The 27,864-nt window shown below is 36.2% G+C and overlaps 3 protein-coding genes across 3 annotated transcripts; all 3 read right to left on the bottom strand.

Annotated features, from left to right (window-relative positions):
* Positions 1 to 312: 312 nt before the first annotated feature.
* LOC122989174 (5-hydroxytryptamine receptor 3A-like) lies at positions 313 to 6,820 on the bottom strand. Its single transcript, XM_044361879.1, has 9 exons — positions 6,766 to 6,820; positions 5,401 to 5,561; positions 5,217 to 5,261; positions 4,569 to 4,675; positions 4,061 to 4,230; positions 3,314 to 3,474; positions 1,938 to 2,148; positions 1,583 to 1,792; positions 313 to 1,020 (listed from the first exon to the last, which is right to left on the bottom strand). Exons 1-9 carry the CDS (start codon positions 6,818 to 6,820, stop codon positions 740 to 742), a joined length of 1,401 nt encoding a protein of 466 aa, XP_044217814.1. The 3' UTR covers positions 313 to 739.
* Positions 6,821 to 9,084: 2,264 nt separating this feature from the next.
* On the bottom strand, positions 9,085 to 17,270 carry LOC122989088 (5-hydroxytryptamine receptor 3A-like). The gene is made up of 9 exons (XM_044361767.1): positions 17,221 to 17,270; positions 16,420 to 16,567; positions 15,894 to 15,938; positions 15,376 to 15,485; positions 14,388 to 14,557; positions 13,975 to 14,135; positions 13,097 to 13,307; positions 11,452 to 11,736; positions 9,085 to 10,030 (listed from the first exon to the last, which is right to left on the bottom strand). The coding sequence occupies exons 1-9, from the start codon at positions 17,268 to 17,270 to the stop codon at positions 9,813 to 9,815; spliced, it is 1,398 nt and encodes a 465-aa protein (XP_044217702.1). The 3' UTR covers positions 9,085 to 9,812.
* A 1,382-nt stretch (positions 17,271 to 18,652) lies between these two features.
* On the bottom strand, positions 18,653 to 27,182 carry LOC122989086 (5-hydroxytryptamine receptor 3A-like). Its single transcript, XM_044361766.1, has 9 exons — positions 27,128 to 27,182; positions 25,253 to 25,413; positions 25,090 to 25,134; positions 24,092 to 24,198; positions 23,588 to 23,757; positions 22,852 to 23,012; positions 20,859 to 21,069; positions 20,438 to 20,647; positions 18,653 to 19,186 (listed from the first exon to the last, which is right to left on the bottom strand). Exons 1-9 carry the CDS (start codon positions 27,180 to 27,182, stop codon positions 18,891 to 18,893), a joined length of 1,416 nt encoding a protein of 471 aa, XP_044217701.1. The 3' UTR covers positions 18,653 to 18,890.
* Between the last annotated feature and the right edge of the window lie 682 nt (positions 27,183 to 27,864).

Below are 27,864 nucleotides of genomic sequence, written 5' to 3'. Positions count from 1 at the left end.
TTTATTTTTCAATACCTCAACCTATGGGAGTTACAATCTGTACCAGTCTCAAGTGTTGTGGACTGTACTGTCGAACCATGTGCTTATTTTTGGTTTGAAATGTTTTAAAAACATGTGAGACAGTGATCAAGAGTCAACATATTTCCTGCTCAATGTTAAACTAGGCTTGGGCTCTGCACAGCCAAAAAGATCCTTCTATGAGATTGAAAGTGCACACATGACATTTCAAAATATGGTGCTCTTATGACTCATTTCAAAACAATATTCAGGCGCCCATTAACAGTGTAACAGGTTTTGCTTGCTGTAATCATTCCTCCCATCATGCTGGCCATTAAGGCATCCCTTCCTAATGTGGTACTGATGTCAATGATAGAAAAAATCCACAGTCCTTGTTCTCTGCAAAAATGTATTCTAAAGCTAATCTGAAGGTAATATCAGTCTTCAGCTGTCTGAAATAGTCAAATCATGTGGGTGCCATCCAAAGTTAAAGTCTTTTTGGCACAAAGTTCCTTCTGCTCCTTGATGGTCATGAGGGCAGAGACAAAGCATTGCCTGAGAAGTATTGACATTTAAAATAATTCTTATATACAGAAAAATGAAGAGGTTAATTTTCTACCAGAACTACTTGGACAATCAAAACGATACTACATGTCATCACTCATTTTGTTAACTATTAGCCCATTCAAACTTTTGTTGGTGATTAACTTATCAATGTGATTTTACTCTCCAGCTAGGTAAATCAGTGCAGTAAGTTGCTAAAAACCCAGATACATACAATGGTAATAAAGCTGACCAAGATGAAGACAATGTAGATGCCAAAAAGCAGACGGTCTATGACTATACCGACCATGTACCACTCCCGCGATGTTTTGCTTCCCTCGCAGTGTTTTTCCATCAGGAGGCGGATGACCCTGAGATCATTGCTCAGCTTCATCAGTTCATCCAGGGCTGGCTCCAGAGGGGGTTTTAATGAAGGTGTGCTACCAGAGATGCTCTGAAACTCATTTGTTGGGATGATGTCTGTATTCATTGCTGGGTATATCAAAAAGTAAGAATAGAGTGATGTTGTGATACATGATGTGACACATTCTTTAAAATTAGGGGTGACTTATAAAAAAATTGTGACATTCTGACTTAAAAATGTAAAAAAAATACCCTCAATATCAGAAAAACAATAATGTTAATGTTCAACCTTGACCTTGGAAACTGAGACTGCTGAAGCATCATGTTAGTGTCAGCTGAACCTGCATATTTACACAGAATGAAGGCAGTGGATTTTGGCCCCCATTTCTTACAGTGTGGTGACATTCTGGGAGAATAACTTCAGGTTCAGTATGGAGAGCAGGAATTGTTACAGAGACTAAGACCCATTTCCATGTACATAATAGTACATCAGTATTGTATTAAGACAGAATTGAAAAAAACCCAAACCTATCCTTTAAGATTATTTTGTCAAACTACTATTTCCAAGGTCAAAGATGAACTTTCATGATCACTTGTCATTTCTTACATTGTTAATCTCACTAGAACTGTGTTGAAACAAAATCATTAAAATGTAAAATAAACAATAATATTATTATACCTCCAGCAGGTGGGCGAATGGAGACGGTGACACGGTTACTCTTCTTTTTCGGGGGGAGACAAACGACTATAGCTAGATAGTGTAGCACAAGGACGCTGACCCAGTGAGGCACCGCATTGTATTGGCTGGAGCTAAACTGGATATTAGTGATAAATATGGTCTCCAACAGGCTGGCCACCATCAGAGCGAAACTGATTGAGAACGCAACGTCTATAGAAAAAAAGAGGGAAAGTTGAGAAATAATTGATCAAAAAGGAACACTTGATCTAAATATAGAAGATACAGCATGGCCTCCATTTTTAAGTGCTATAGTTTGGCTAATTTTAAATCTACTAATATCAAAGGTGTCACTCACTCAAAATAGGTGTTGTATACCCAGTGACAGGTAGCAGGTCATTCATGATGAGCAGGAAGACCGTGTAGCCCAGGATGAGGGTCATCTTGAAGGCACATCTGTCCACACTATGGGGAGGCAGCAGGAAGCTGAAAATGTCCAATGTGATGAGGAAGGCGCTGGGGATCAGGAGGTTCACCACATACAGGATTGGCCTACGTCTTAAAATGATCTTTGGAGGAGACACAGGTCCAATTAATTCCAACTGGATCTTAGTGAGACTTTTGACAGTTACGTTCATTTCCCTTTTGTAGATGCAAAATGATTGGCACAGGTTTCTGAGTTAAACCAGAAGTGAGTTATCATACAAACACTGACTTTTTAAAATGTCATTTTTACTTCAACAAATCACAACTGAATCAATTTTGAGATATTTGTATAACTGCTACATTTGCTAAGAGGCCCCCCTTTATTTGGCAAACAACAAAACTGTGTATTACAATCACCAACTGTTAATGTGAGGGACAGACAGCCTACTTACTCTGCTTGATCTTGGCACTTGTATTGTGTTTTGATATAGCTGGGGCCATAGCTAGGATTTCAGAAATACTGAAGTCTTGAGTCGAAGTCCCCTCAGTGCATTGCCTCTGTCAGGAAATTCTAACTGGGCACCAAAAATAAAATCTCTAAAATGTTTTAATCATTTAGATATTTCACATGTCTCCTCTGTATTAAGTCAACTGTTGTATTAAGTCAACATGGAGGTCTAAATGATGTCAGGAATATATTTCTGGCAGGGAAATGCCAGCTAACTTTATTATCTTTGTTAGTCTAAAAGGAGGCAAATTTATATATACTGTATATTTGGCCCAAAAACACTGAAATCAGCTGATACAACATCCACTGTTTGTAAAGAAACAAATATTTGCAGACTTTAAAGAGTTAATTGTTAACTGTTGAATGTAATCTCTTCAAAGATGCTAAAAACCACAAATTCCTAAAAATGTAGAGGACATGACCAAGTGAGGTTGACCACGGCCTTGAAAATATCCAAACATAAAATGAAACAGTCAGTGTGGATACTAAGAAACACTTTTTTCTTGATTGGGTGCAATGACTGACACTATTCCCCAACAATGCAATGCACTAAGGGAATGTACAGCAGCCACTCACAGCTAGAAAAAGTTGTGTGCTCCAGGAACACCTTAGAAAACAAAAAATAACTACAGTATGATTGATGTCTAAAGTATTGTATCATTTCCTATTAGTCAAATCCAGTTACGTTTTTTGATTTCTTAGATGCTAACAGCAGCACACTATAAAGACAAGTAAAGAATAGTCTATATTATAGCATGTAGTGTGGAGTTATAATAATTAAAATAAGTAAAAGTGCTTACAAAGTATTTGATCTCAGAGTAGCTTCCCTCATATAACACCAGATTAGATGTGGACACTTTGATGTCGACAAGCTCCCACTCTCCATTGGTCTTTATCACTTCTCTGGACTCCTTCAGGATCTCCTCAGACGTGGCGCCTTGAATCATCGTTATTTCTGAAGCTTGAATAACATTTAACAGCAGTTTTGTTTTAAGTTATTAGACACCCAATTTGTGTTGTTAATGATCTTTAGTTGGTGAATGGAGTTTATTTACAACAATTACTCAATAGTATTGAGATTTTGCCATCCTGGGAAAAATAATATTGCATGTAGATATAAAGGGCTCATTCTAAAGTAACAAAAACACAATTACTCTTATTTTCAAGTGATTATACACTTATTAAAACATACTTGTGAGTATTATATTCCATTTCTGCCAAATCCATTTTGCTAGATGCCACTACATTTTACACAATACACCTTTAAATGCAATAAAGCCATTACTGAGGTGTTTTTGAATACACATTGCAGTTGTCTATATTAATGTACATACATCTATTCACTCATATTGGAATTGGTTTGACACTTTTCACAGTTGAATTTTTGAACTGATCTGTATGTGAGATGTATAACACACTTATGGTTAAATATTAAAAATTGCAAAAAAATAGAGCCCACGGTACACTTGTCAACTCCAGTCAATCAATGCTGAACACTAGGTATTTTGAACTTTTTAAGGAATGTATTTTATATTTGACAGCCTTACCAAAGTGTAGATGTGATCCAAAGGTCAAAGTACAGTTTTGGATATCGAAGGGGAAAGTGTAGATTATTAATCGGCAGGAACTGATCACTCTGACTGGCTTATCATCATAAACACGACCTGTGTTGTATAAGTAGAGATAGGGACTTTCGCGAGATTTGTCCTCGTCCATGCTGCAATAGAACAGAATTGAATTAAAAACATTTTAATTGCACATACACAGTCTTAACTACTAAGGAGAGACAACTCAGCTCACTGTTGTTGTTGTTTATTTACATTTGTGTTGTAATTTAACTAAAATGGGGTGTTTTAAATTTTAAATGTAATATTTCTACACTTGCTTTACAGGTATGATCAATTTTAACAAGTCTGAAAACTTCTCAGGATGAAGACATTTCACATTTTCATCTTGCTTCAAGGTTAATTTCTCTGATTCGACAATCAGCCCTCTAACGTTCATCTGTGATGAAGTTGATAACGTTCACAGACTAATCAACACTTTTAAACTTACAACTCTGAGATTTGGACATCTGGAATCCACAGCTTTTCCCGAGGGAGAGAGACTCTTTTGGTTCCACATTCCTTCTCATCCCAGCTCAGTCCCTCTATATCCCACTCCTGCGTTAGACAATGATACCAATGTGATGTACAGCTTAGAAAATGCAATACTTTAAATGAGAAAAAAATATGAGGAGTTTCATTCCAAAATACCATATATCCATTTTTTGGGAGAAAAAACCTTACCTGATGATGAAGATGAGCATATAAAGCATTTTAACACTTTTCACTAAAACATCTTTAGGCAGCCATTCGTTAAAGTAACAAGTTAATTCATTTTATTTAAATATATTTCAATTTCTTTATTTTTAACAAGTTACTTAAAGGTATGTACATGTCATTTGGGATAAAACTCTGCAATCTATTAGAAAAGCTAGGTGTAGAGTTAGTTAAGTAATTTCTGACTTTGACAAACCCCCATGGTATTATAAACACCCACCTCCACCCTTGAGATTAGCCCATTTCAATACAAACAAAAATGTATGCAATCAGAATAATTTGATCTGTGCTACAATACATGAAAAATCAACACATTTTAGCTTTGATTAGACATAGACTTCTGAATTAATTGATGTTTTTTGTCAGTGTCCTCAAAACTTACCAGGACTTGCCATAAGAATGTTGTCAGGGTTTGGGCTTTTTCATTCTGTAAATGAGACATATTGTTCATTTAATTAGAGCCAGTAATACAGATCAATTATGAATTCAAATCAAAGATTGTTAAAAACTTAATTGAAAAAGGTATGCTTATGTGCAGGCATGAATAGATGTTTACATAGACTCACCACTCCTAAAATTCCCACCACAGTGATGCTGATGGTTATGTTAATTGGATCTGAAAACCTTTTTACGGGCCGCACCAGTTTTTTTGGAAATAAATCCTTCTCAAATGCATTGAACAAGGATTCAGGGCTTGAGCTGGTACAATTCAATGCTGCTACAAAACCTGAGTTAAAGGAGAGAATGTAGAAAAAAAATGAATGAGTTGCTCAAATAAGTGCACATGAAAATATTCAGTCTTGATTCTTTTATTGGTATGGGAACAGAAATGCAGATCTTTCTTTGTCTGCAGTACACAATATGGGTATTGTGCGGGTGCCTAGATTGGCTGTGGTTATTGTGTTTATTTCATCCTGTTATCCTAAGATAATACATGAACTATCTTATTAATCAGAGTTGTTTTCTCATAAAAAGTATTTATCTTGAAAAAAAAACAAGGGTTGTTATTGCAAGAAAATACGATAATGTGCACACTTGATGGGCTCTTGGCTGGGCGTCACATCCAGGGTGCATATGGAAACTCTGGGATCTTTGGGTACATTAGGGGTTGATAAGGGTCCGGTAGCAATCATGGCCAATACATGAGATAAAATAACACATGACCCTGAGATAATGGGATAAAATAAAATTATTGCAACCACAGCCCTTCTTAGTTTCCATAGTATGGTGGGAGAAAAATGCAAATATTCAAGAGACAGTCACTAAATTGCCTCTTCACTGCGATACATCCTAAAACTCAGATCTGCCTTTAAAGTCACATCTGCATGTCAGTCAGAAACCTAAAAAGAAGTTTATAAGTTGTAACTAAAGGCTTTATTCATGGTAGATTATCTAGAGTTTTTCCACACACACCCAAAAGTAGCTCTCATGTACAGCTCATTAGTGGTCTACGAACTATAAGTAAATGACTCAATAAAGCCATTAGTTACATCTTATCAACCCTTTATAAATGGAGCCTTATTAGAGGGTAGTACTGTTTTTAAAATCAGCCTTGTGCCTGAGAATTTTGATATTTTTTAAATAACCAAAATAAACAGATACATTTCCTACTTTTCTTTTGGAAATGATGAAGGAATTCATGATAGAAGCAAGGACTGAAACAGTATTCATTAATGTGCCATGTAGCTGTTATAAAACTCACTTCAAGAAAACTGCATATATTAATCTGTACCCTATTTTTTCTTGCATTTTATAATTACATTAATTTGTAAAGTGAGAAAAGGCAAGCATTTCATTATGTTTCACTTTAGTTTCTAGTTTAGTGTGCAGGACCAGATGCAATTAAACTAGCAGCTTGCAGTGATTCAGCTTTTAACAGATCTCCTTATCTTTGCTTATTTTGTTCATAATCAAAATTTCTTTCACCTTACCGTGAAGCAGCATGAAACAGAAGACGATGAGCTCAGCTTGCTTAACCTCTGTCATTTTCAGTCTCAGTTAAGCCTTCAATATGATAAGTGCCTCAGGTTGTAAAGAAAGAAATCAACAGTCTGCTCCACCAGATCGCGCTGAGATGTTCTGCTGGAGCAACATGAATTTGTTGGCTGTTGGATAAAATTAATGACCTCCTTGATAGGCTAATATTGACCCTGGAATACAGTTCAAACTGTTGCAAGACTTAAGCCTTTAGGGTATCCCCAGTTGCTCGCAGAGATCCATCCATCTAATGCCTTTGTTTGCCTAATGTGTGGATCTTTAGCTTCATCCTGAGGTGGGGGTTGTATCGACAACTTCACTTGTATTTGTGACAGTTAAGGCCCAAACAAACACAATAGTTTACATGTGGCTGATTGTTCTGTTAATATGCCTCCTAGGGTACTACATAAATGATTAGAGGTGGGGGGTTGTTTCTTTTTCTTTTTTGCTGAAGGCAGGGTAGTCTTCCCATTAAATGTATTGTGACTCATCATGTAATCAGTTTTGATTTGTGATTTCATAGATAACGTATCAGGCCACAACACAATGTGATGTAATTCTACAACCTTACATTTTTATGATTTGCCTCTTTATTAATGGTGATACAAATGGGACTGTCTCTCCCTCAGATTACATTTTCCTACAGTCCCCAGGGATCACAGAAAAAGTAAAGGTCAAGACTCCAGTAACTGAAAAACATAAGGTCCACTAATTTGACCGATAAAGCAGATATTGCTGAATCATGCTCCTCTTTACATTGGTACAGGAACATGCCGTTCAATAGCATTTAGTATAGAAGTTTTCCCCTGCGCTATGTCTTTCACCGCTTATAGACTGCAAATTATGGTACAGTATGCATAGAATTTGCAGAGGAGAGTCTAGAGTCCAAGACTCTTGTTCTCACTCCAAAATTCAGTCAGATATTTGTTCTTGTTGGTTGTTCTCTGAGGAGATAGGATTTAATTTGCATCATTAATTAATGAAATATTTGTAACTGATCTAATTCTGAATCAGCACTAGCTGGCATTGTTAGCCATGCATCACAATTAACATATATTGAGCAAGGTTTAATAGAACAACATTGAGATAATAATACTACTACTACAACTACTACTACTACTACTACTAATAATAATAATAAACAACTTTATTTATATGGCATTTTTCAAAACATAAAGAGATTAAAAATCTAGGAGCCCTAACTGCAAAGGCTCTATCACCTTTGTGTCCAAGTCTGGACCTTGGAACAACAAGAAAAGACGCATCCAAGGCTCTCAGGGAGCACTAAGGGACACACAGCAGTAAGAGATCTGATATATAACTTGTGGTGAGGCCTCTCTGGACTTTGTAAGTATTCAAAACTTTTGAATCAATTCGAAGAGCAACAGGTAGCTAGTGTAGGGAAGCCAGGATTGGCGAAATGTGATCATGATTCATGATCATGATTCCTTGTCCCAGTTAAAATCCTTGCATCAGAGTTTTGAATCTGGAGTTTCCAGATTTTAGAAGAAAGAAATTGTCTGATCCTTCAAGTGTTTAATGAGATATTGAAAACATGTGCTTACAGTTTTCTGGTTCAATAAGTGATAATGCACAAAGGTGTGTCCTCAAATGAGAATGCAGAGTTGAAGACTTCTGAGACCTAAAATTAGAATTTCATCCACCAACTATTACTTTCCTGTATCAGGACACCTCAGAGGGTGTTATCACAAAACTATACTGTGTTTAACAAATAATTGATGCAATCAAAAAGATTTACTGAAGACAGAATGCCACATATGCTGTGATACATCTGTCTATTACTTAGTACTTAATCACTTAGCTCTCAAAGCCGCTGCCACTTAAATCTTGTTAGGTTATTGTTGCCTGTGTGAGTGTGACACCACAGCACATTACAGTTCACTGCAGGCTTAGCTCAACTCAAATGAGCTTTAGGTCGGTCAATAATAGAATGGGAATGAAATAGCAATTTATTCTGATTATCAAACTACAACTGGCTGATAAGGAGTAACAGAGAAGGTATTTTATATTGTATTAAAACAATCTTACTGTCTTGATGATTTGGTCTACAGGGAGCACACAGGTTTACTGATAGAGGCCCAAGAATAGAGCCCTGAGGGACTCCACTCAGATTTATGATTGCTAATGGCAAAAACATAACATTTGAGATATGACTTCGACCAACTGACAACTGCACCAGATAATCTTACCTGCTGCTCTCTCTTTTATTGTATATTTTATGGTAAACACTATCAAAAGTTGCACTAAAATCTAGCAGCATCCGAAACTATGTTTCACCTGAATCAGTGTTCAGACAAATGCCATTTAACACCTTATCAGGTGGTATGATGTGGTCAAAAGCCAGATGAACTGCACATACATTTCTAAGCAACTGAAAACATTTTTTAAAAAGCTGATAGGCAGAGTGTAAAAAGATTGACAGCATTGAATGTTGACATTGCAACCAATATTTTTGGTTGGTGGTGACAATGATCTGGTTCCATTGTGTGACAGAGAAATTTAGGGTGACTAATATTTTTTGTTTTTTTGCTGAAAAAACAAACAAACAAATCATAATTTCTGACAGGAGGAGGGGGTCAGGGGTTAAGTGAGTTGGGGTGTTTGGTGGCACATCAAAAGCAGCAAATAAGGTATGGGAACTGTAAATATTCTTGTTGTTGATGATGATGATGATGATGATGATGATGATGATGATGATGATGATGATGATAATGATTATACAGTCATTGTTCCAAAACCCCCATACTGCATTTACTTTTTGGTCCATCCTCCATGACTTCAAAAGGGGTAGTACTGTATGTACATGTTATTTTTTTCTGAAAAATCAAACCCAGAAAACAAACTTTAAACAAACATTACAGAAGTGATAACTGATAACCATTGGCAGAGGCCTTGTTTTGCTTTCTACTTATACAAATTTAATGTAGGCACCCTTCACTGAATTTATTGCAGGCCTGGTTCATATTGTTCCCCTCTTCAGTTAGGACTGACTGATCCAGATGCACCACATGGAGATGATGACCAGAGCGTAGCAGGAGATCAGCAGCAGATAGATGCGGAAGAGCAGGAAGTCGAGGACGTATCCAACGTGACACCACTGGTCCTGCAGCTCGCTCTCCTTCTGCAGTGAGGTGAGATGGGCACGAAGATCGCTCAGGTACAGGCAGATCTGTTGCAGTTCGGGCAGAGTTGCTGTACCTGGCAGAGGAGTGGCGACATGAGGGATCACAGTTAAATAGTACAGTAGAGTAGGTTAAAAGTATGCACATCAGGAACATAAGGTGGCTGTACCAGTCCGTAGCCTAAGTTCAAACTTAGTCTAGTTATGACGTAGGCCTGAATGGAGATTTACGCATCACTAAACTAAAACCAGTTGCTCCACACAAACTAGTTCTTACGTAAAGACTAGTTGTCATTAAATATTTACACCTACCAACTGACAGGTGGAAATGTTGTGTAAACTAGCTGAATGAACCAACTGGCAAAGCTAACATTAGCTTGCTAATATCTGACCCATTTAGATTGAAGAGGAAAAGAGGTTATAAGAAACACATTTCACAGAAACACAGTATACCTCAAATTACAAAATGTTATTCCAATAACGTTAGACTAAATGACCAAATAACAACGGTTAGCTCAGCATGATCTGCACTGTTTGATGTCTGTCTTTAACAGAAATATCTTTTGTCGTTGCTGTATTTGTCTGACAATTGCCACAGACACAAAGGTATTTATGAAAGGATAATAAACAAAAGAAAACAAACAGTTCATACCACTGTATATGCGCTGTATATATATATATATATATATATATATATATATATATATATATCATATATTTTGTTCATACAGTCTGTTGCCAGTTGCTGTTAAGTTCAGATATGTACAAAATTAGGTCTATACATGTACTGCTGTTAATAGCTCAGAAGACACCTATTTCGAACAGTAATAAATATGGTTATATGGCTTTGCTGCCTTTTAATAAGCTTTTAACAACATACTGTGCATCACGGCTGAGCTAACATTGCTGCTCTCAGTCACCAGTGCGGGCAACACCACTACTAAAAGCTGCTGATTCAGTCGGTGACAATGGCTATTCAGTATAGTCAGGTCAGTTTGAAGATTCGGTGTTAAAGATTTGTTTGTACCTATATTGAACACCTGTTAATGTGTTCAATGTAAAATGGGGAGATTTTAGATTACATTTCACAAAAACAACACAATATATCTCAAATTACAAAACATTACACCAATGACAAAATGACCAGATAACATAAATTAGGTCAGTGCTATCATACTTCCCTTTCAGGCTAAACTGTATGAATACTACTAGGTGGCTAACATTAACCATATCTCTATATTTGTGTATATATAAATAACACAAAGTCATACCTACATTTACTAATTAGCAGTTGAAGTTGGAAGTTCTGTTACAGTGCGTGATGCTACATCCTGTTTACATAGCTGATTGCTCTTGGATGGGGCTACAGACATTTCCCATCAGCAGATTTTTTAAATAGATGAACTCTATTAAAATCTCCAATTGCCTCTAGTATTTTCAAGATCAGCACTGAGCAGCTATGGTTGGCAAAAGTATTGACAAAGTCATATTCAATTACCAGCATTGCTGTTTGGATGCTGGTCAGGTGTCTGGCTGACTGGTTGGATGGACAGGCCTGAACCGTTCAAGCTTTCAGGTTTATCCTTTTGAGGTATAGAAGGAGGCTGGATGTCCTCTTGCCAGCGGTAACAGATGAGGTTGGCTATGTGCTTGAGGACAACCACCCTCACCCAGTGCGGAACCTCTTGGAATTTCATGGAGTTGTGGTGGAGAACATTAGTAATGATGACGGTCTCCAGCAGACTGATTACCATGAGGGCCAGACACACGGAGAAATAGATACCTGAATTGAAAGATTGAATGATACACATTTAAGAGACCATGTGCACAATATTTTAAGATTTTTCATTTTCAGTTGTCTCCCAAAGCAGAAAGCGACCATAGCATATGGTCCAGATATGGTCCAGATCCATTGATTTCTTTTGCAAAGTACTCAGATTTCTGGCTTACAAATTTTTTTTTCAAGATTGTACTGTGTTTTTGACAAAAACACACTATGGTATAGCCTCATCACTAGAAGTTGTAATGGTGTCTTTTATAACTAGCCAGGCTGTTTTTTTTTCTAGCTCTGCAAAACTGGCTTCACTGCCTGTCTTCAGCAGTCCCTAAAAATGTGTTATACTGCTATTGCCCCAAAGCAAAACATATTAATATAGTGAAAAGCGGTGCAATAATATGGGTAGATTTGGGTGCTGCCTTTACATGTTGGGATGACTTTAAGCAGCAGTGTGGCATCAGAACCCATACAGAGATGACAGGTATAGAATCTAGTGAAGAAAAACTAAAGTGAAATACCTCATGTGGGCGTTGCTTTTGAGTTTAATAGCCATTACAGGAGATTTCTAAAATGTATGTTTTATGCATAAATAAACAGGTTTGCATTATATTATATATTTCATACAATTAATTCATATCAGTCCCTTTTATCCTGAAACCCACACTTAAACATCTATGTGGCACATGTAGTTGCTTGGGGCATGAGAATTTTGGGATGTAAAAACTGAGTTATTGAACAATGAATGTTGGAAAAACTCTGAAAAATCTCAGCCAGATTTGTAATCTGACCATATTGATTACTTTCAGTAATTATCTCTGTGTCTGTTGTCTGTTGCAATTTCAGAAAGCTGGACAGTGTTTTTGAAAATCAATTTCACTAAAGCAAAGGGGAAAAAACTTAAAGCTGCATTAATTGATTTGGCCATTTGGGGGCAGTGGAACAAACTATAAAAACACCACTATCATCACGTTCTGAAGTTACTAGAAACATGTGAAGTTATTGGAACAGGTGCTTTTTTACACATCCAGCAGACATTAGGTTTCATCTGGATTTGTGTGTCTTGCAATCTGATGAACACGAGTCTGATATTCAGTCTCCTTTTAGCTGCTAAATGCAAATAAAGGTGCAAAAATGCTCCATATATCTGAGGGAAACTGCACAGTTAGGTCACAATTCTCTGTGGGGTTATCCTTTCAAATAACACATAGTCATTTGATCCATTGTTAATATGAAAATATTGTGTAGTGCACTTTTAAGGAAACTGATTCACATTGTGGATTATAATGATGTTAGTGATGGTATAACCCTTAATCCAGGCTGTGTTCATGCCTGGGTTATGTCACCTCTACACATTACCACCTCTGACCTATGATGGGCGTGCCATTTGCTGTACTGGGCAGCAGGTCGTTCATGATGAGCAGGAAGACAGTGTAGCCCAGGATGAGGGTCATTTTGAAGGAGGCGCGGTCCACACTGTGGGGGGGCAGGTAGAACGACAGGATGTCGATGAGCATGAGGAAAGAGCTGGGGATCAGCAGGTTGACCACGTAGAGCACTGGACGGCGCTTTATGACCACCTAGTAAACAAGGAAGGGATGTCCAGTTTAGATGCATCTTTATGAAGTGAAGACTTATTTATGGGTTGACAACAGTAGACTATGTATGAAAAAGTCCCCCTTAACCTAAAGTATCAAACCAAGTGGCAACTACCACATCTTGAAGTTAAAGCAAATGCAGAAGTACCGTAAAGTGCAATGCCACCGAAGGTCGCTAGATGCTGGCTCCAATTGACTCCCATTCAAAAAGCGTCAACTTCTCTCTACAAATGCTTAGTCAATCATTTTTCAACAAGTCATTATGGTCACAATTGCCAAATTCAGGCCCTCTAATAAGTGTGCTGGTGGTCATTTTGGAAATTATTGCTCCGTTAATAAGATTTGAAGACTTACAATAGCTTTGATGTCTGCTGTGTGGGCATTGATTGATAGCTGTGATCAATGTTCACTCACATGCTGCTCTCCCCGACTCCGGGACTTGCACTGAGTTGGACTATTGTTGCAATGTTTCTGTAAGTTTAATGTTACTTGATTGTGATACCTGCCCTCTTAGCAGAAATTAGCTAAAGTAGCTGACGTTGGTCCAAGTGTGCACCACTCAGTGTTCCCAGTAATCTAGCGTTCACTTCGGTTGGAGGTAGTGGGGCGTGTTTACAGAGTGTGAAAAGCAACACCCTGCATTCCTAACCCAGAAAGTGATGATGTCCCACTCATCGATCCCAAACCGGAGGATGGAGGTTTCTCCCAGTATGTCCACAAGTTCCCACTCTCCACTGGCCTCCAAGTAACGCTTTGAGTTTCCAGACATCTCTTTAAAGGTCAGGGCTGGGCTCACCCTCACATCCCTTACTGTGAAGGAGAGGCACACAATGAAAGAGGAAAGCTAGCTAACTAGATTTACAGTACAATCTAAGATAACCTAAATATATAGCCTAGTTAGCTAAAGGCTGAGTGAGTCTGACTTATTACATAAAGATTTTCTGTAGAAGTTCCCATTTTTTGACCCTTTGCCACTATTGAGCCAACTTTAGGTTCAGTAGCCTATGACTAGATGAGTTTATGACTGTATGATTTTGTGAATGTGAAGAAGTCTGTTCTTACTGGTGTGCATGTAGGAGCCAAAAGTAAATGTGCAATTCTGCACATCAAAAGGAAAACTGAAGATCTCCAGGTTGCAGGCTGAAACAAGCCGGAGCATCCTGTCCCAACGAATGTGACCTGTGTGGTTGATGTAGACGAAAGGACATGCTTGGGAGACATCATCATCCACACTGGAGGGTGCAGGTGTGAAGATGCAGTAAAAGAAGCAGAAACACAATCAGAGAAAAACACAATGAGCTGAGAATGAGTCCTATGGGGAAATTAAAATATGAGGTAAAATCATGTGGAAAATTCATACTTTTTTTGCTCTTTCAGCTTTGCATGCTGGGTTTTCTGACATTGTTTTACAGAGAAAATGATTTGACATTAAAAAAGCTGATAGATGTAACCCAAAGCAGTTTTGCACTCACTAAGATCAACTACTTCCCCTGACTTTCTGGTTCTGGATATGGTAAATACTGTAAGCCATTTTGGAATGTGATTCAAATTCTGTGCATCTCCATCCCAGATCTGAAAAAAACATTACTGTAACTCTCTGAGGGCTCGGCGTGCTTCTTTTCTTCAACACTGACATAATGTCCAGAGGATGACCCCAGCCCATTGAAACTCTGAAACTCATTGGAATTACTGCAACCAGTAGCAGACCTCTTTGTGCTCAGGGAAAAAATACACTGTTGGCTGTGGTTTCCCTTGAGAATGAGCAATGCAAATCCCCAGAGATGACAATTTTGCGCAACCAGTGTAGCTTCTGGGACTGATGAATATGTTTGATGTAAATGCTTCACAGGATCAGGACACAGCAGTTTTTATATTTGGGCTTCTAGATTGTCTGTCAGGGCATCAACATTAACCAATAGTAGGCTAGACCTCATAGACCTAGAGTTAACAGCAGTGTGTCTTTACAGCTGAGTAAAACAAGCTGTTTTGTTTCTGTGTATGTGACCCTCAAGGATCCATCAAAAAAGGAAAATATAACTGGAGAACTTACAACTCATAGATGATGATGTCTGGAGACCAGAGTTCCTTCACAGGGAGAGAAATCCTGGTGATGCCATCACACTCATCAGGGTCCCAAACCAGGAACTCATGGTTCCAGTACTGCAACAAATTAATCAGGAATAATTCACCGTCACGTTTTGATAATCTTAAAATATTTGCAAAGCTGTAACCATGCTCACTGTAAACAAATATTTTAAATTATTTATCTTCAGTACACTTTACACTACCATATTGGACTGACATTTATAAATTCAAAACAGCAGATGTTCTCTGTTAATGTAGTAAATACAATTATAATGTTAGAAAGTGGTAAGTCCAGAAAGAGAGTCTGAAAAATGTCAAAAGTCACAAAAAACCTTTCCATACTCCCATTAACAACTGCTTCCAGGAGGTTGAAAGGGTAGGTGTGTGAGAGTGTTTTTATCCAAAGTCTTTTTCAAAAACAAGTTTTGCATTACAGTTTATCCTAAGCATTATTACATGATTATGCCTTTCAATGCCACTTACCAGTCTCAGCCACAGGAAAGTAGTGAGTATCTGGGTCTTCTCATTCTGAAATACAGTAAACAACATGGGTAAACCTCATGTGAAGCCGATTGTTACCTGTTAAACCATGTCAGAGTCAAGTCAAGCTACAGTATGTTTTTATAATGATACAGAAAAATAATTATCAATACAAATTATCAGTGATGCATATTTAAACCTTGTTGTTGTAAGCCTGTTTGCTTCTAAATTACTTCCTAGTGGAGGTCCTCTGCACTGCAGCTGCATTTAGGTAATCCTGGTATTTTTTTTTTTTGGATAAATAAATTGTAACTGTAAAGGCTCACGTACACCTTCGGTTTCTTGTAGGCAGGTGCATAGGAGGAAATGTCCATCGGCAAGAGAAGAGAGAATTCCTGCACACTGTCCTTTTACTTGCAAAACATGCTCAATGTTTTACCTAAAACGTTATATCTTTAGTAAAAGGACAGTGTGGGAACTCTCTCTTCTCTTGCCTATAAATAAATAAATTGTGAATTGGCTAACTCACCACCCCCAGGACAGCATACAGCGTGAAGGAGATGTTGGCTATGGTGGGATTACTGAGGTTCACAGCTGGCCTGAAGGACTTAAGATCAAACACAGCCTGCATGGACTCATGGGTTGGACCACCGTGGCCTTCTTTACAGGACAGTTTACTGTAACATAGAGACACTGACAAAAAAGGAGTGGGTGAGTGAAGCGTCTTCAAAAAAAATTTTTTTTTAATTTTTTTTTTTTGGCAGAGACTTTTTATGCCTTTACTAAATAGGGAGAGTAGAGAGAGAAGGGGAGGTTTAAAGGTTAATAAACATATTAATTATTATTGATAATTTGGACATTAATTGAAAATTAAACATTTATTATGTAGCATAGGGTAAATGCATTGTGATGGTTGACAGGTCATAAGGACATCCTGTTACACCTAATTATTTGAACATGTTCCTTAGAAAAACAATATATTATGACTCATTACTCTAATTAGTTGGAAGATTAATTTTGAATTCAGCACTTCAAGAAAGATGTGTTGGACAGATAAATGTACCTAGAGATACAATATCACATGCAAAAACAGAAGTCAATTCAAAGTTGCATAGGCAAAACAGAAAAGATGACAATTATATCATCACACCATAAGGGTAAACCTGAAACTGCCAGGATAAACTATTACAATGGTGACAGTACTGCTTATTACTCACATGAGAAGGAGGAGAAAGTTTTCAGTAGCAGAGCTACAAAATGCCTGAGTTGAGAAAATCTGAAGCATACATAAAGAAAATAAATGAATACAAGTCAGATATTATTACCTGACATTAAGAGTAAACCTGAGATGAGGTTGTTCCTCTGCTGTGACGAACACATGCTGGATGTGTCTGCCGGACCAAAATATTAATCCTTCATGACCACCGATCTAATCATATGTAAAGCAAAGATAGCTCCTACTGCCAGAGTACATGCACACACACTTGTTTTCGCATTGGCTCATATAAAGTCTCTGGAGATTTACTTGAACCTTAACCACAACCACAACATCTCTTACCCCAACCCTTAACCAAATCTGACCTTAACCGTAAGTCTTAAACCTAAAATTTAGTGGTTTGCTTTTTTGTCCCCAAATATGAGGTGAATCCCTATAAATACACACACATACTTGATCACTTCTACTGTATTTACCATTAATAAGCATGAACACACAAACAGACAGATGACAAATGTGTTTTTGTGCCCCATCATCTACTAAGGTTATAGATGTAGCCTCAAGTCTACATAGGTGTTTTTTCAAACTTGCATCTGAAATTGCAGATAAGTGAACAGACTCATTTACACTTGTATTACTTGATCGATTATTTTAAACCTAAAAGTAACTTTTTACCTGCAAGGACTTCATTAAAGAGGTGATGAGAACCCTAAAAAAATCCACTTTGATGGATCTCTCTATTCTTTAGAAGACATTCAAGCCTCATATATATCATCATATAAATGAAAAGAAATACAAAACATACACACACAAAATTGTAGTATCTTCAGACAGACCTAGATTAAAAACACACACAGGAAACAAGAGTTGTTGTTTAACACCTTCAGTAACCACTCATCCATTTTATTTTTCAACACCTCCACCTATGGGAGTTACAATCTGTGCGCACATAACACATCAAAATATAGAGTCTATATTAAGCATTTCAGAATCCCTCCTAGGAATCATACTGAAACTTAAAATAAGGTAAAATACATTGACCTCAGAGTGCTGAAAACAATAAATATCAGTTAAAGGAAAGGTTCACAATCATCCAAGTCTGTCTTACAATATTCAGGTGCACATTAACAGTTAAACAGGTTTTGCTTACTACAATCATCATCCTTGTGTGTAAAGGGCCATTAAGGGATCCCTTCCTAATGCACTTCCAATGTAAGTGATGTAAATAATACACAATCCTCGTTCTCTTCAAAAAAAAATCCAAATCCAATATTTCATATCTAATCTGAAGTTAATATACTGTAAGTCTTCAGCTGTCTGAAATAGTTAAATCACGTGGGTGACTTTCAAAGTTAGTATTTTTGGTACAAAGTTCCCTCTGGTCTTTGATGATCATGAAGGCAGAGACAAAGCATTGCCTGAAAGTTTTGATATTAACAAGTATTAAAGGTAAATTCTGGTTTATTTCAACCTAAATGTGGCCATTGTAGCTTTATGTGTCATGCTAACTTTGCACTCACCAGCTCCATTGCAGAGATTTGGGGAAACGAGGATTTGCACAAAACAAAATATAAAGTAATGTAAGTTATGTTTTTCTCCGAGTCTCAACGTTTGGGTGGAATTAGTCAGGGTCAGGGGAAATTAATGGGTTAATTTTCTACCAGAACTACTAAGACCACCAAGAAAAACTACATGTCATCACTAATTTCATTAACTATTCGCTCATTCAAACCTTTGCTAGTGATCAACATAACTGTGTGATTTTACTCTCCAGCCAAGTCAATCTACTTTACGTATGAGTTACTCAACATCCAGATACATGCGATGGTAATAAAGCTGACCAAGATGAAAACAATGTACATGCCAAACAGCAGGCGGTCTATGACTATACCGATCATGCACCACTCCTGTGAGATTTTGGTTCCATTGAAGTGGTTTTCCATCTGGAGGCGGATGGCCCTGAGATCATTGCTCAGCTTCATCAGTTCATGCAGGGCTGGCTCCAGAGGGGGTTTTAATGAAGGTGTATAACCAGAGATGCTCTGAAGATCATTTGCTGAGATGATGCTGGTATTCATTGCTGGGTATATGAAAAAGCAAGATTAGAATGATGTGGTGATACATGAGGTGAAAAAAAAAAGCTTGGTACTAATACTAATTCTGATAATCAAAATGTTTGCACAAGGAGTGATTTATAAAAAAAATTAAAATGACATCCTGTCATAAAATGTAAAAAAACAAAAAACAAAAATATCCTCAGCAGAAAAAAGAAGAAATGATAAAAAAGAAGAAAAAAGTAATAATAATCCCAAATATCCAGTAGTTTTTTTCTAGTGCTTTCAAATATGTATGGTCTTCTTCAGTTGATTGACTTTGTTTAGTTGTCATCTAGTGGTTATACATCCCTTACTGAGATCCCATATTCACATCACATGATGACAACTGAACTATTTCCATGACAATTCAGTAAACTCCATCTGCTAAGGAAGATCCTGAGATACAAGGTCTGATCTTTTCTATTTATTTAATTTTTGCTTTTATATGATGAAGTAACAAGTTATTAAATGATGGAAAATATACTTTACATAATTAATACAATTTTAAGAATGTTTTTATTTATCTATTTTTTATTTGATAAAACATGAACTAATTCAATAAGTAATTTGTATAAATAAGTTTCTTTAACTAAACATTTGGTCCTATCAAATATAAGAAGAATAAGTTTCACTTTTCACTGTTTATTCACGGTTTGTAACCGTTAATTCATAGACAGGTTCCTGGATGGGTCAATGTGATTTGACTGTATAAATATAGAATAAATATAAAATGGAGACAGTGTTGTACCTACATGTTCTTGTTACATTTCCAAATGATTGATTGCAAGTTCAACGGTTCAACAAATATGGAGAATTAGATTTCTATAAATGAATAATGAATAAATGTGTACATTGGTTTGAATGGACCCACTGTTTGAAGGAAATTCCTCTGGAAACAAACAAATCTGAAACAATTAAACACAACTGCCTCGGAGCTTTATCTCTAATTCCCATATGCACCATTTAGTGCTAAATTACGTAGTTCTTTCCAGGAATTTCACTGCTGCAGACTATGTGGTCAGAAGCTCAGGAATAATCTGCTAAGTGGACCTTGAGTTAAGATTATTTTTTCAAACTACTGTTCTCAAGGTCAAAATTAACTTAAACAAACATTTCTCATTTCTTACATCGTTAATCTCACTAAAAAAAACAAGTTGTATACAAAATGATAACTGAGATATAGTAGCAGTAGCAGTCACACAAATAAAATAAGATAAACAACAATATTATTGTACCTCTAGCTGGTGGGTGAAGGGAGACAGTGACACGGTTACTCTTCTTTTTCGGGGGGAGAAAAACGACTACAGCTAGATAGCGCAGCACAAGGATGCTGACCCAGTGAGGCACCGCACTGTACTGGCTGGAGCTAAACTGGATATTAGTGATAAATATGGTCTCCAACAGGCTGGCCACCATCAGAGCGAAACTCACAGAGAATACAACGTCTGCAGAAAAGAAAGTTAAACTGTATTTGTCAAGGGTGGGACCCAACAGAATGACATTTAAATTGTATAGGACAAGGTATTAATTAGGCAACACTGGCATTTGGTCAAAAAGGAACACTTCACCTAAATATAGAAGATACAGCATGGCCTCCATTTTAAGTGCTATAGTTTGGCTAATATTAAATCTACTAATATCAAAGGTGTCACTCACTCAAAAGAGGTGTTGTGTACCCAGTGACAGGTAGCAGGTCATTCATGATGAGCAGGAAGACTGTGTAGCCCAGGATGAGGGTCATCTTGAAGGAGCATCTGTCCACACTATGGGGAGGCAGCAGGAAACTGAAAATGTCCAATGTGATGAGGAAGGCGCTGGGGATCAGGAGGTTCACCACATACAGGGTTGGCCTACGTCTTAAAATGACCTTGGGACAAGACACAAAACAAAGAAAAATATTGGCAGCCACATGCTAATAAAACCTCCTTCCTTATGTCTGTATGCTTTGTTGTTGGGCTCTCAAACTATTGGCGTCCCCCAAGGGTCCCCTTTTGTTCACTATTTACATTATTTCACTATGACAAAAAACAACATTAACTTCTTAGCTCTAGCTTCACAAGCCGATTACATTTTTCACTTCTACTTGATGGATTAGCATAAAATTTTGTACAGATATTCATGGTTCCCAGACAATGTATCCTAATGACTTTGATGATCCCCTGACTTTTCTCCTAGAGGCACGAGAGGGTTGACATTTTTAAAATCTCCACAACTATTAGATTCCTGTGAGATTTGGTACAAACAAACATTTCTACTGCTTAGAGTACTGCTGTGCCTTAGTGTAGTGTCATAGAGCTGCTAATCAGTCTCTCCAGGAAATAATGATTTTGCGATTGCAATAATTAATGCAAACTCAAGAAGTCTCTGCAATTTTTGTTAGAGCTTGCAGTTTCGCTAAATTACCGCAACTTTTCCGCATGAAATGGTCAAATCAACAGACCACTTGTCATTTGAACCAATTGTCACATTTCATGTCGGGATTAATTTACATCATCGCTGTGCACAACGCACATTCAGCAAGGGGCAGAAGCAACTACAAACCAAAACCTCCGGGCCTTGGTTTTCTCGTACCACAACCAACGACTCCACAGAGAGAGGAAATGGAATATGACTCAGAGGACGCTGAACTGTAGTTTCATACATGAATTGTATACATGAGATTGCACTTAGTTTTTCATTTAACATGCACATTTCCTTTGGTTTGCATTCATTTAGTCTGAAGAATACAAGTTGATGCGTTGTTCAGACAGCAAAGACGGACTGGAAAACTATATTTTTATGTTAATTGATTCATTTTAATGGCATTATTGATTGATTTTATTCAGTGCTAATGTTGAGGTGAAAGTTTATTTAATAAAGGCCTATAAATGGAACTCAAGTACAGTATTTTCTTTTTATATAACGTTGAGCCCATGATTCTTAAGTTCAGGAAATAAATAAGAAATAGGTATTGAAATACAGTTGTTTCAGTGATATGCACTATACTTTTTATTGAAGGAAGTGATTACTTATTACTCTTCATTGGTAGTAGTTTTTTTAAAAAAATTGCCTCATTTTCATTTGCTTGCAATTTTTCCCAATTCCCGCAAAAAGAGCACATAAAACTTCACAAATTATATTGCAATTTTTGAGAAAATTCCTGCAAAATCAAGCATTTTTGGCTGAAATAATCACAAAAAAATCATGGAGGGACTGGCTAATGTGGCTGTTTTATTTTGGTTCTTTTAATTACTTGGTTTTGACGTGTGCTATCTTCTTATTGCTGTATCACTCCTCTTATTAATCATCATATTTGTTACCGTTGTCTTTAGCCTTGAAAATATTCTTTTGTAAAAATAAGTAATTTGCTAATTTCAGACTTTGCAAACAGACTTGGAAGTATCAAAAAGGACACTGTAGTAGACTGCTACCTGCTCTGAACTGGGGACACTAGGATGACTGGTTTGAAAGCAACACATACAGTAGACTGCAAAGTTTTCTCTTATTTTTCTACGAATAAAACTTCATCAGAAAAATTAATAAGATAATAATGACATGTACAGTTTCTTTAAGGTATCACAATTGATTTGAAAGTAATGTTAAACAAATAAAACTCCAGTATTCATTGTTTGAATACAGAATCTGAAGTTAAATAGTTAAAAATGCTTACAAAGTATTTGATCTCAGAGTAGCTTGCCTCTTTTAACACCAGAGTAGATGGAGCTACTTTGATGTCTGCGAGTTCCCACTCTCCATTGGTCTGGAGCACTTCTCTGGACTCCTTCAGGATGTCTGCAGCTGTGCTGCCTTGAATCATTCTTACATCAGCAGCTGGAATAAGATTTTACACAATTTTATTCATATTAGATGCCTACTCTGTGAAGTGTTGCTAGTTGTCTTCTGCAAACGTGTAGAGCTAAGTTGTCAATGTGAAAGGTGGGTTCTTTGGTGTTTTCCTAGCACCTAGCACACACACACACACACACACATACACACACACACACACACACACACACACACACACACACACACACACACACACACTGCTCCTACATTGTGGTGCAATATCTGTTCTTTCTCAATACCTCCTTGCAACTGCTGCTCCAGTACTTAATTAGAAGTGCTGTAAATAATTGTTGTAGATAATTTAATATCTCTCATACCTCACTACTCTTGTTATTTATTAATTGTAATTTAACGTATATTTAATTATTGTAAATTTGTTTCTGTTTGTCAACCTGACTGAGTGAACCGAACAAGAGTTCTAATGTGCATATACCATGTGCCTGTGCAAATGGCAATAAAGTCTACTGAATCTTGAATTCATGGAAGTTCAAGGCTGATGAAACTGAATGTGTGATGAACTTGAAGATTTATTTTTGTTGTTGTTTTCTAGGCAGGCTTACCAAAGTGTAGATAGGGTTCAAAGGTCAGAGAGCAGTTTTGGATATCGAAGGGGAAAGTGTAGATTCCTAATTGGCACGAACTGATCACTCTGAGTGGCTTATCATCAAAAACACGACCTGTGTTGTATAAGTAGACATAGGGAGTTTGGGGAGATTTGTCCTCGTCCATGCTGCAATAGAACAGAATTGAATTAAAAACATTTTAATTGCACATACATACTCTTAAATACTATATCTAATAACTGACTCTCTAACTAATAATTAATTAAACATCCATATATTTAAAACCAGGCACAGTTTTTGTCTTTAATGTTTACAATATTTGTATGATTGTGGCAATTTAATCAAAAGAAGCATAAAAGAAAAAAAAAAACATGTCCATGGCCAAAACAGCAGCTTTAAAACTGTGCAAAAGTGCTACCAGATACTTTAAGGTTTATCAGTTCCTTTTGTTTTCTAATGAAGTTTGAAAAAGTTTACAGACTCAACATCTTTTAAACTTACAACTCCGAGATGTGGATGTCTGGGATCCAAAGATTTTCCCGAGGGACAGAGACTCTTTTAGTTCCACATTCCTTCTCATCCCAGCTCAGTCCCTCTATATCCCACTCCTCCAATAGACAGAAGAATACAAATGTGATGCACAGCTTAGAAAATGCCAGCCATTTTAACTGTGTCACTATATACTTTCATTTAAAGGGTGTTGATATTCTACATTTGTCTTATTTTGACAAATCCCATAAAAAGACCAAAACCAACAATATATGGACCCTAACAAGTATTTCTGTGTTGTCAAAGCCAGAAATAGCTTATTCCTCTGTGCCATAGACCTTTATTATAGCTCAAACATTATTAAAAGCACATCAATTAGCCACACAGTTGTACTGTAAGTGACATGTTGCTTCATTACAATGAATGCAGACACTAGTCTCGCATGATGTTGTAAATACTCACTAATGCTCCAGATCTGTGGCTGAAAATAGTCTAAAAGAAATGTATTATGTACTCCTGTTTGAGTAATATTTTCTTATCTAGGATCCATCTGTTTTAGTAAAATTTTGTCCCTTTAAATAAAAAACACTATGTATTTCCATCCCGTTTTTAAAGATGTACATCTTCAGTAGTATCCAATGGACTTGAGTGCCACAGATGGTAGGGAAGTTGGAAAGTTACTCTAAGATGGACTAATTCATTGTTAGTTTTGGTCCTTTAATGCCATAGATTGTTGACAGCCTTATCCTTTAATAGAGAAAAATATGAGGAGTTTCATTTCAAAAACAAAATGCTACCTACCTAACATACAATACAATATATAATAACAAGCAATTTTTAGTTTAGACTGGTAAAATTCTGGCATGTGGGATAAAGAGAAATTCTCTCCGTTTGATTCAGCCACATTTTGCTTTTGTCATTTTCAGAATGAAACTCGTCAAATTTGTTTAACAGGAGATTAGACAAATTTCTGAATGAATTCATGTTCTGTCTGTGCTCTGAAAACTTACCAGGACTTGCCATATGAATGTTTTCAGGGTTTGGGCTTTTTCATGCTATAGATGGGACATATTTATGATGGTTATTGATGATGAATAAAACTCACTCATATAAAAAGTTATGCATTGTTTATGTGCAGGCATGGATGGATGATTGTGTAATTCATGGACTCACCACTCCTAAAATTCCCACCACAGTGATACTGATGGTTATGTTAATTGTATCTGAAAAGTGTTGTACTGGGCGCACCAGTTTTTTGGGAAATAAATCCTTCTCAAGTGCATTAAGCAAGGCTTCAGGGCTCGGACTGGTGCAGTTCAATGCTGCTACAAAACCTGAGATCAAAAAGAGACATTAGAAACCTAAATTCATGAGACAGCTCAAATAAATATCTTTATATGATTTACAGAATGGAGTAACTATGAACTCTTCAACAAAATGCTTCATAACAGATACATAGTACAGACATTGATCCATTTTCATGTGTTCTTTGTGATTTGATTATTAACTTAGTGTAAATTCAATGAGCAAAATGACAATAAAATCTGAGCTATTTTGTTGTACTCTAAAAATATGTAGTTTGATCTGCACACCACCTCTTTGTTTTATTCACTTTCTGTGTTGTGCATCTTCTATGTGACATGAAAGTCCAACATTGTGTCAACTTTGTGAGTTAGATTTTAAATTACAGTTTACAGCTCAACTACTTTTAGCCATAAGTAAAATGTGTCAACAACCACTGAATTGCCAAAAATGGTACAAACATTCTTCTTCCTCTCAGGATTAATTTGTCCAATATTTTGGTTTATGACTAAATAACTGCAAACTAATGACATACTGGATGCCCATCAGGCTTAGCTGTACTTTGTGTTAAGTGCTTAATGGTGAATATTGGCACGCCAACGCTGAACTCAGATGGTGAACATGGTAAATATTATACCTGCTAAGCATCAACATGTTAGTATTATCATTGTGAACATGTTAGTCGATGTTTTTAGCTCAAAGTACCGCTGTGCCTTAGTAGCCTATAGCCTGACAAAGACATTAGAATATTATTATTATTATTATTATTATTATTATTATTATTATTATTATTATTATTATTATTATTATTATTATCATTATTATTATTATTATTATTATTATTATTATTATTATTATTATTATTATTATTATTATAAATGATGATTTATTCATCATTAATAACCATCATTACATATTATAATAATAGTTATGATAATAATGATGATGTTGTTTTGAACAGTGCTTTATAAAGATATAGTAATAATAATAATATTATTATTATTATTATTATTATTATTATTATTATTATTATTATTATTATTATTATTATTATTATTATTATTATTATTATTACTATATCTTTATAAAGCACTGTTCAAAACAAGTTACAAAGTGCTTCACATACAATTAAAAAAGACAGTAAGCAAACAAACAGTAACAAAAAAAAAAAAAAGCAAGTCTAAAGTAGTGAGTTATATGGCTGTAGACTCTAATTAGCCATTTTCTAAGTAAACATAGCCTACCGTTTGCTGTCTCGCAGCTTTATTTGCTGGGTTACATAATGTGGGTAGTGAAGAGACTGTTTATTTATTCATTCCACATGCTTTTAGGCTTTTTGGTACTTTTTGTTTTAGGGTTTTACATAAAAAGAGTTCATAAATATCACATGACAGTATTCTTTAACGTGCCATAAAACTCTTAATTCTTCTATATTATGTATTTTTTATATTTTATATAGTAGATTCTCTCTTGCTTATTGATGTAAGAATATAAAGTGAGAAAAGACACAAACATGTCACTGTTTTCCAGTTTATTTGGTTTTTAGTTCAGCTTCTATTTTCTTTCAAACAAGTAAAGTTTTATAAAGCATTATCATTTCAGCTATAAGTATGCAAAGAGCCTCTTTATATTTTATATACCATTTATATACCATTTATATATCATTACTGTCTCCCAGCTCTTAACAGATTATCTTCCCTTTTTATTAAGCTAATTTTGTAGATTGTCAAATGTTTTCCAACTCACTGTGAAGCAGCGCAAAACAGATGAAGATGAGCCCGGCTGTCTTTACATTTGTCATCTTGCTGGTGTCAGCTCAAACAGTTTCACAATAATGCACTTGGATTCAAAGCAAGTCTGCAAGAACGGTGCACTTGATTCTGATTGGCTAAAAGCAGACAACACACCATTTCTTTCTGAGTCATATGTCTGCATGTATAATCTGTCTAAATGTCAGTTTTGCAAAATTTAAATAAAACTAATCAAACAAAGATGAGGTTCATCTTATTTACTTGTCATTAAAATACTGATAATATTGCTTTTTTAAAATGAGATCTCAGGAGCTGGTTTCACCTGTTATGTCTGTTTATTTTAAGCTTGAATCAGTACTCACATTTACATCAAATACAATACAGAACAGTCAAGAAAAAGTGACTGAAATCATCTTGGGTAGTATTAATGTACTGTATCATGGTTGAAACATGGTGGTGAAATATATTATGTGAGTGAGAGATCTCACTCTGCTCTACACTCACATTGACTTAATGGAATCAGATATAAAAGTATAAAAGAGATAAAAAAGACACATACAAGAGAATATTTCCATTAAACCAACAGCAGCTTATTTTATTTCTCTCAAAATGAAGATTTTTCCACAATGGTAGGTACAATTTGACTACATTATTACATATTAGTTTGATTATTAAATGCAGAGTTTAAAGGCATTCTTTCCATGTGTCTTAATGCTTCATAATACAGAGAAC

The sequence above is a fragment of the Thunnus albacares genome, chromosome 9 (assembly GCF_914725855.1).
Source record: "Thunnus albacares chromosome 9, fThuAlb1.1, whole genome shotgun sequence".
NCBI classification, from domain to species: Eukaryota; Metazoa; Chordata; class Actinopteri; order Scombriformes; family Scombridae; genus Thunnus; species Thunnus albacares.
Note: the sequence above shows the minus strand (reverse complement) of the source record. Positions and strands in the feature narration are given on the sequence as shown.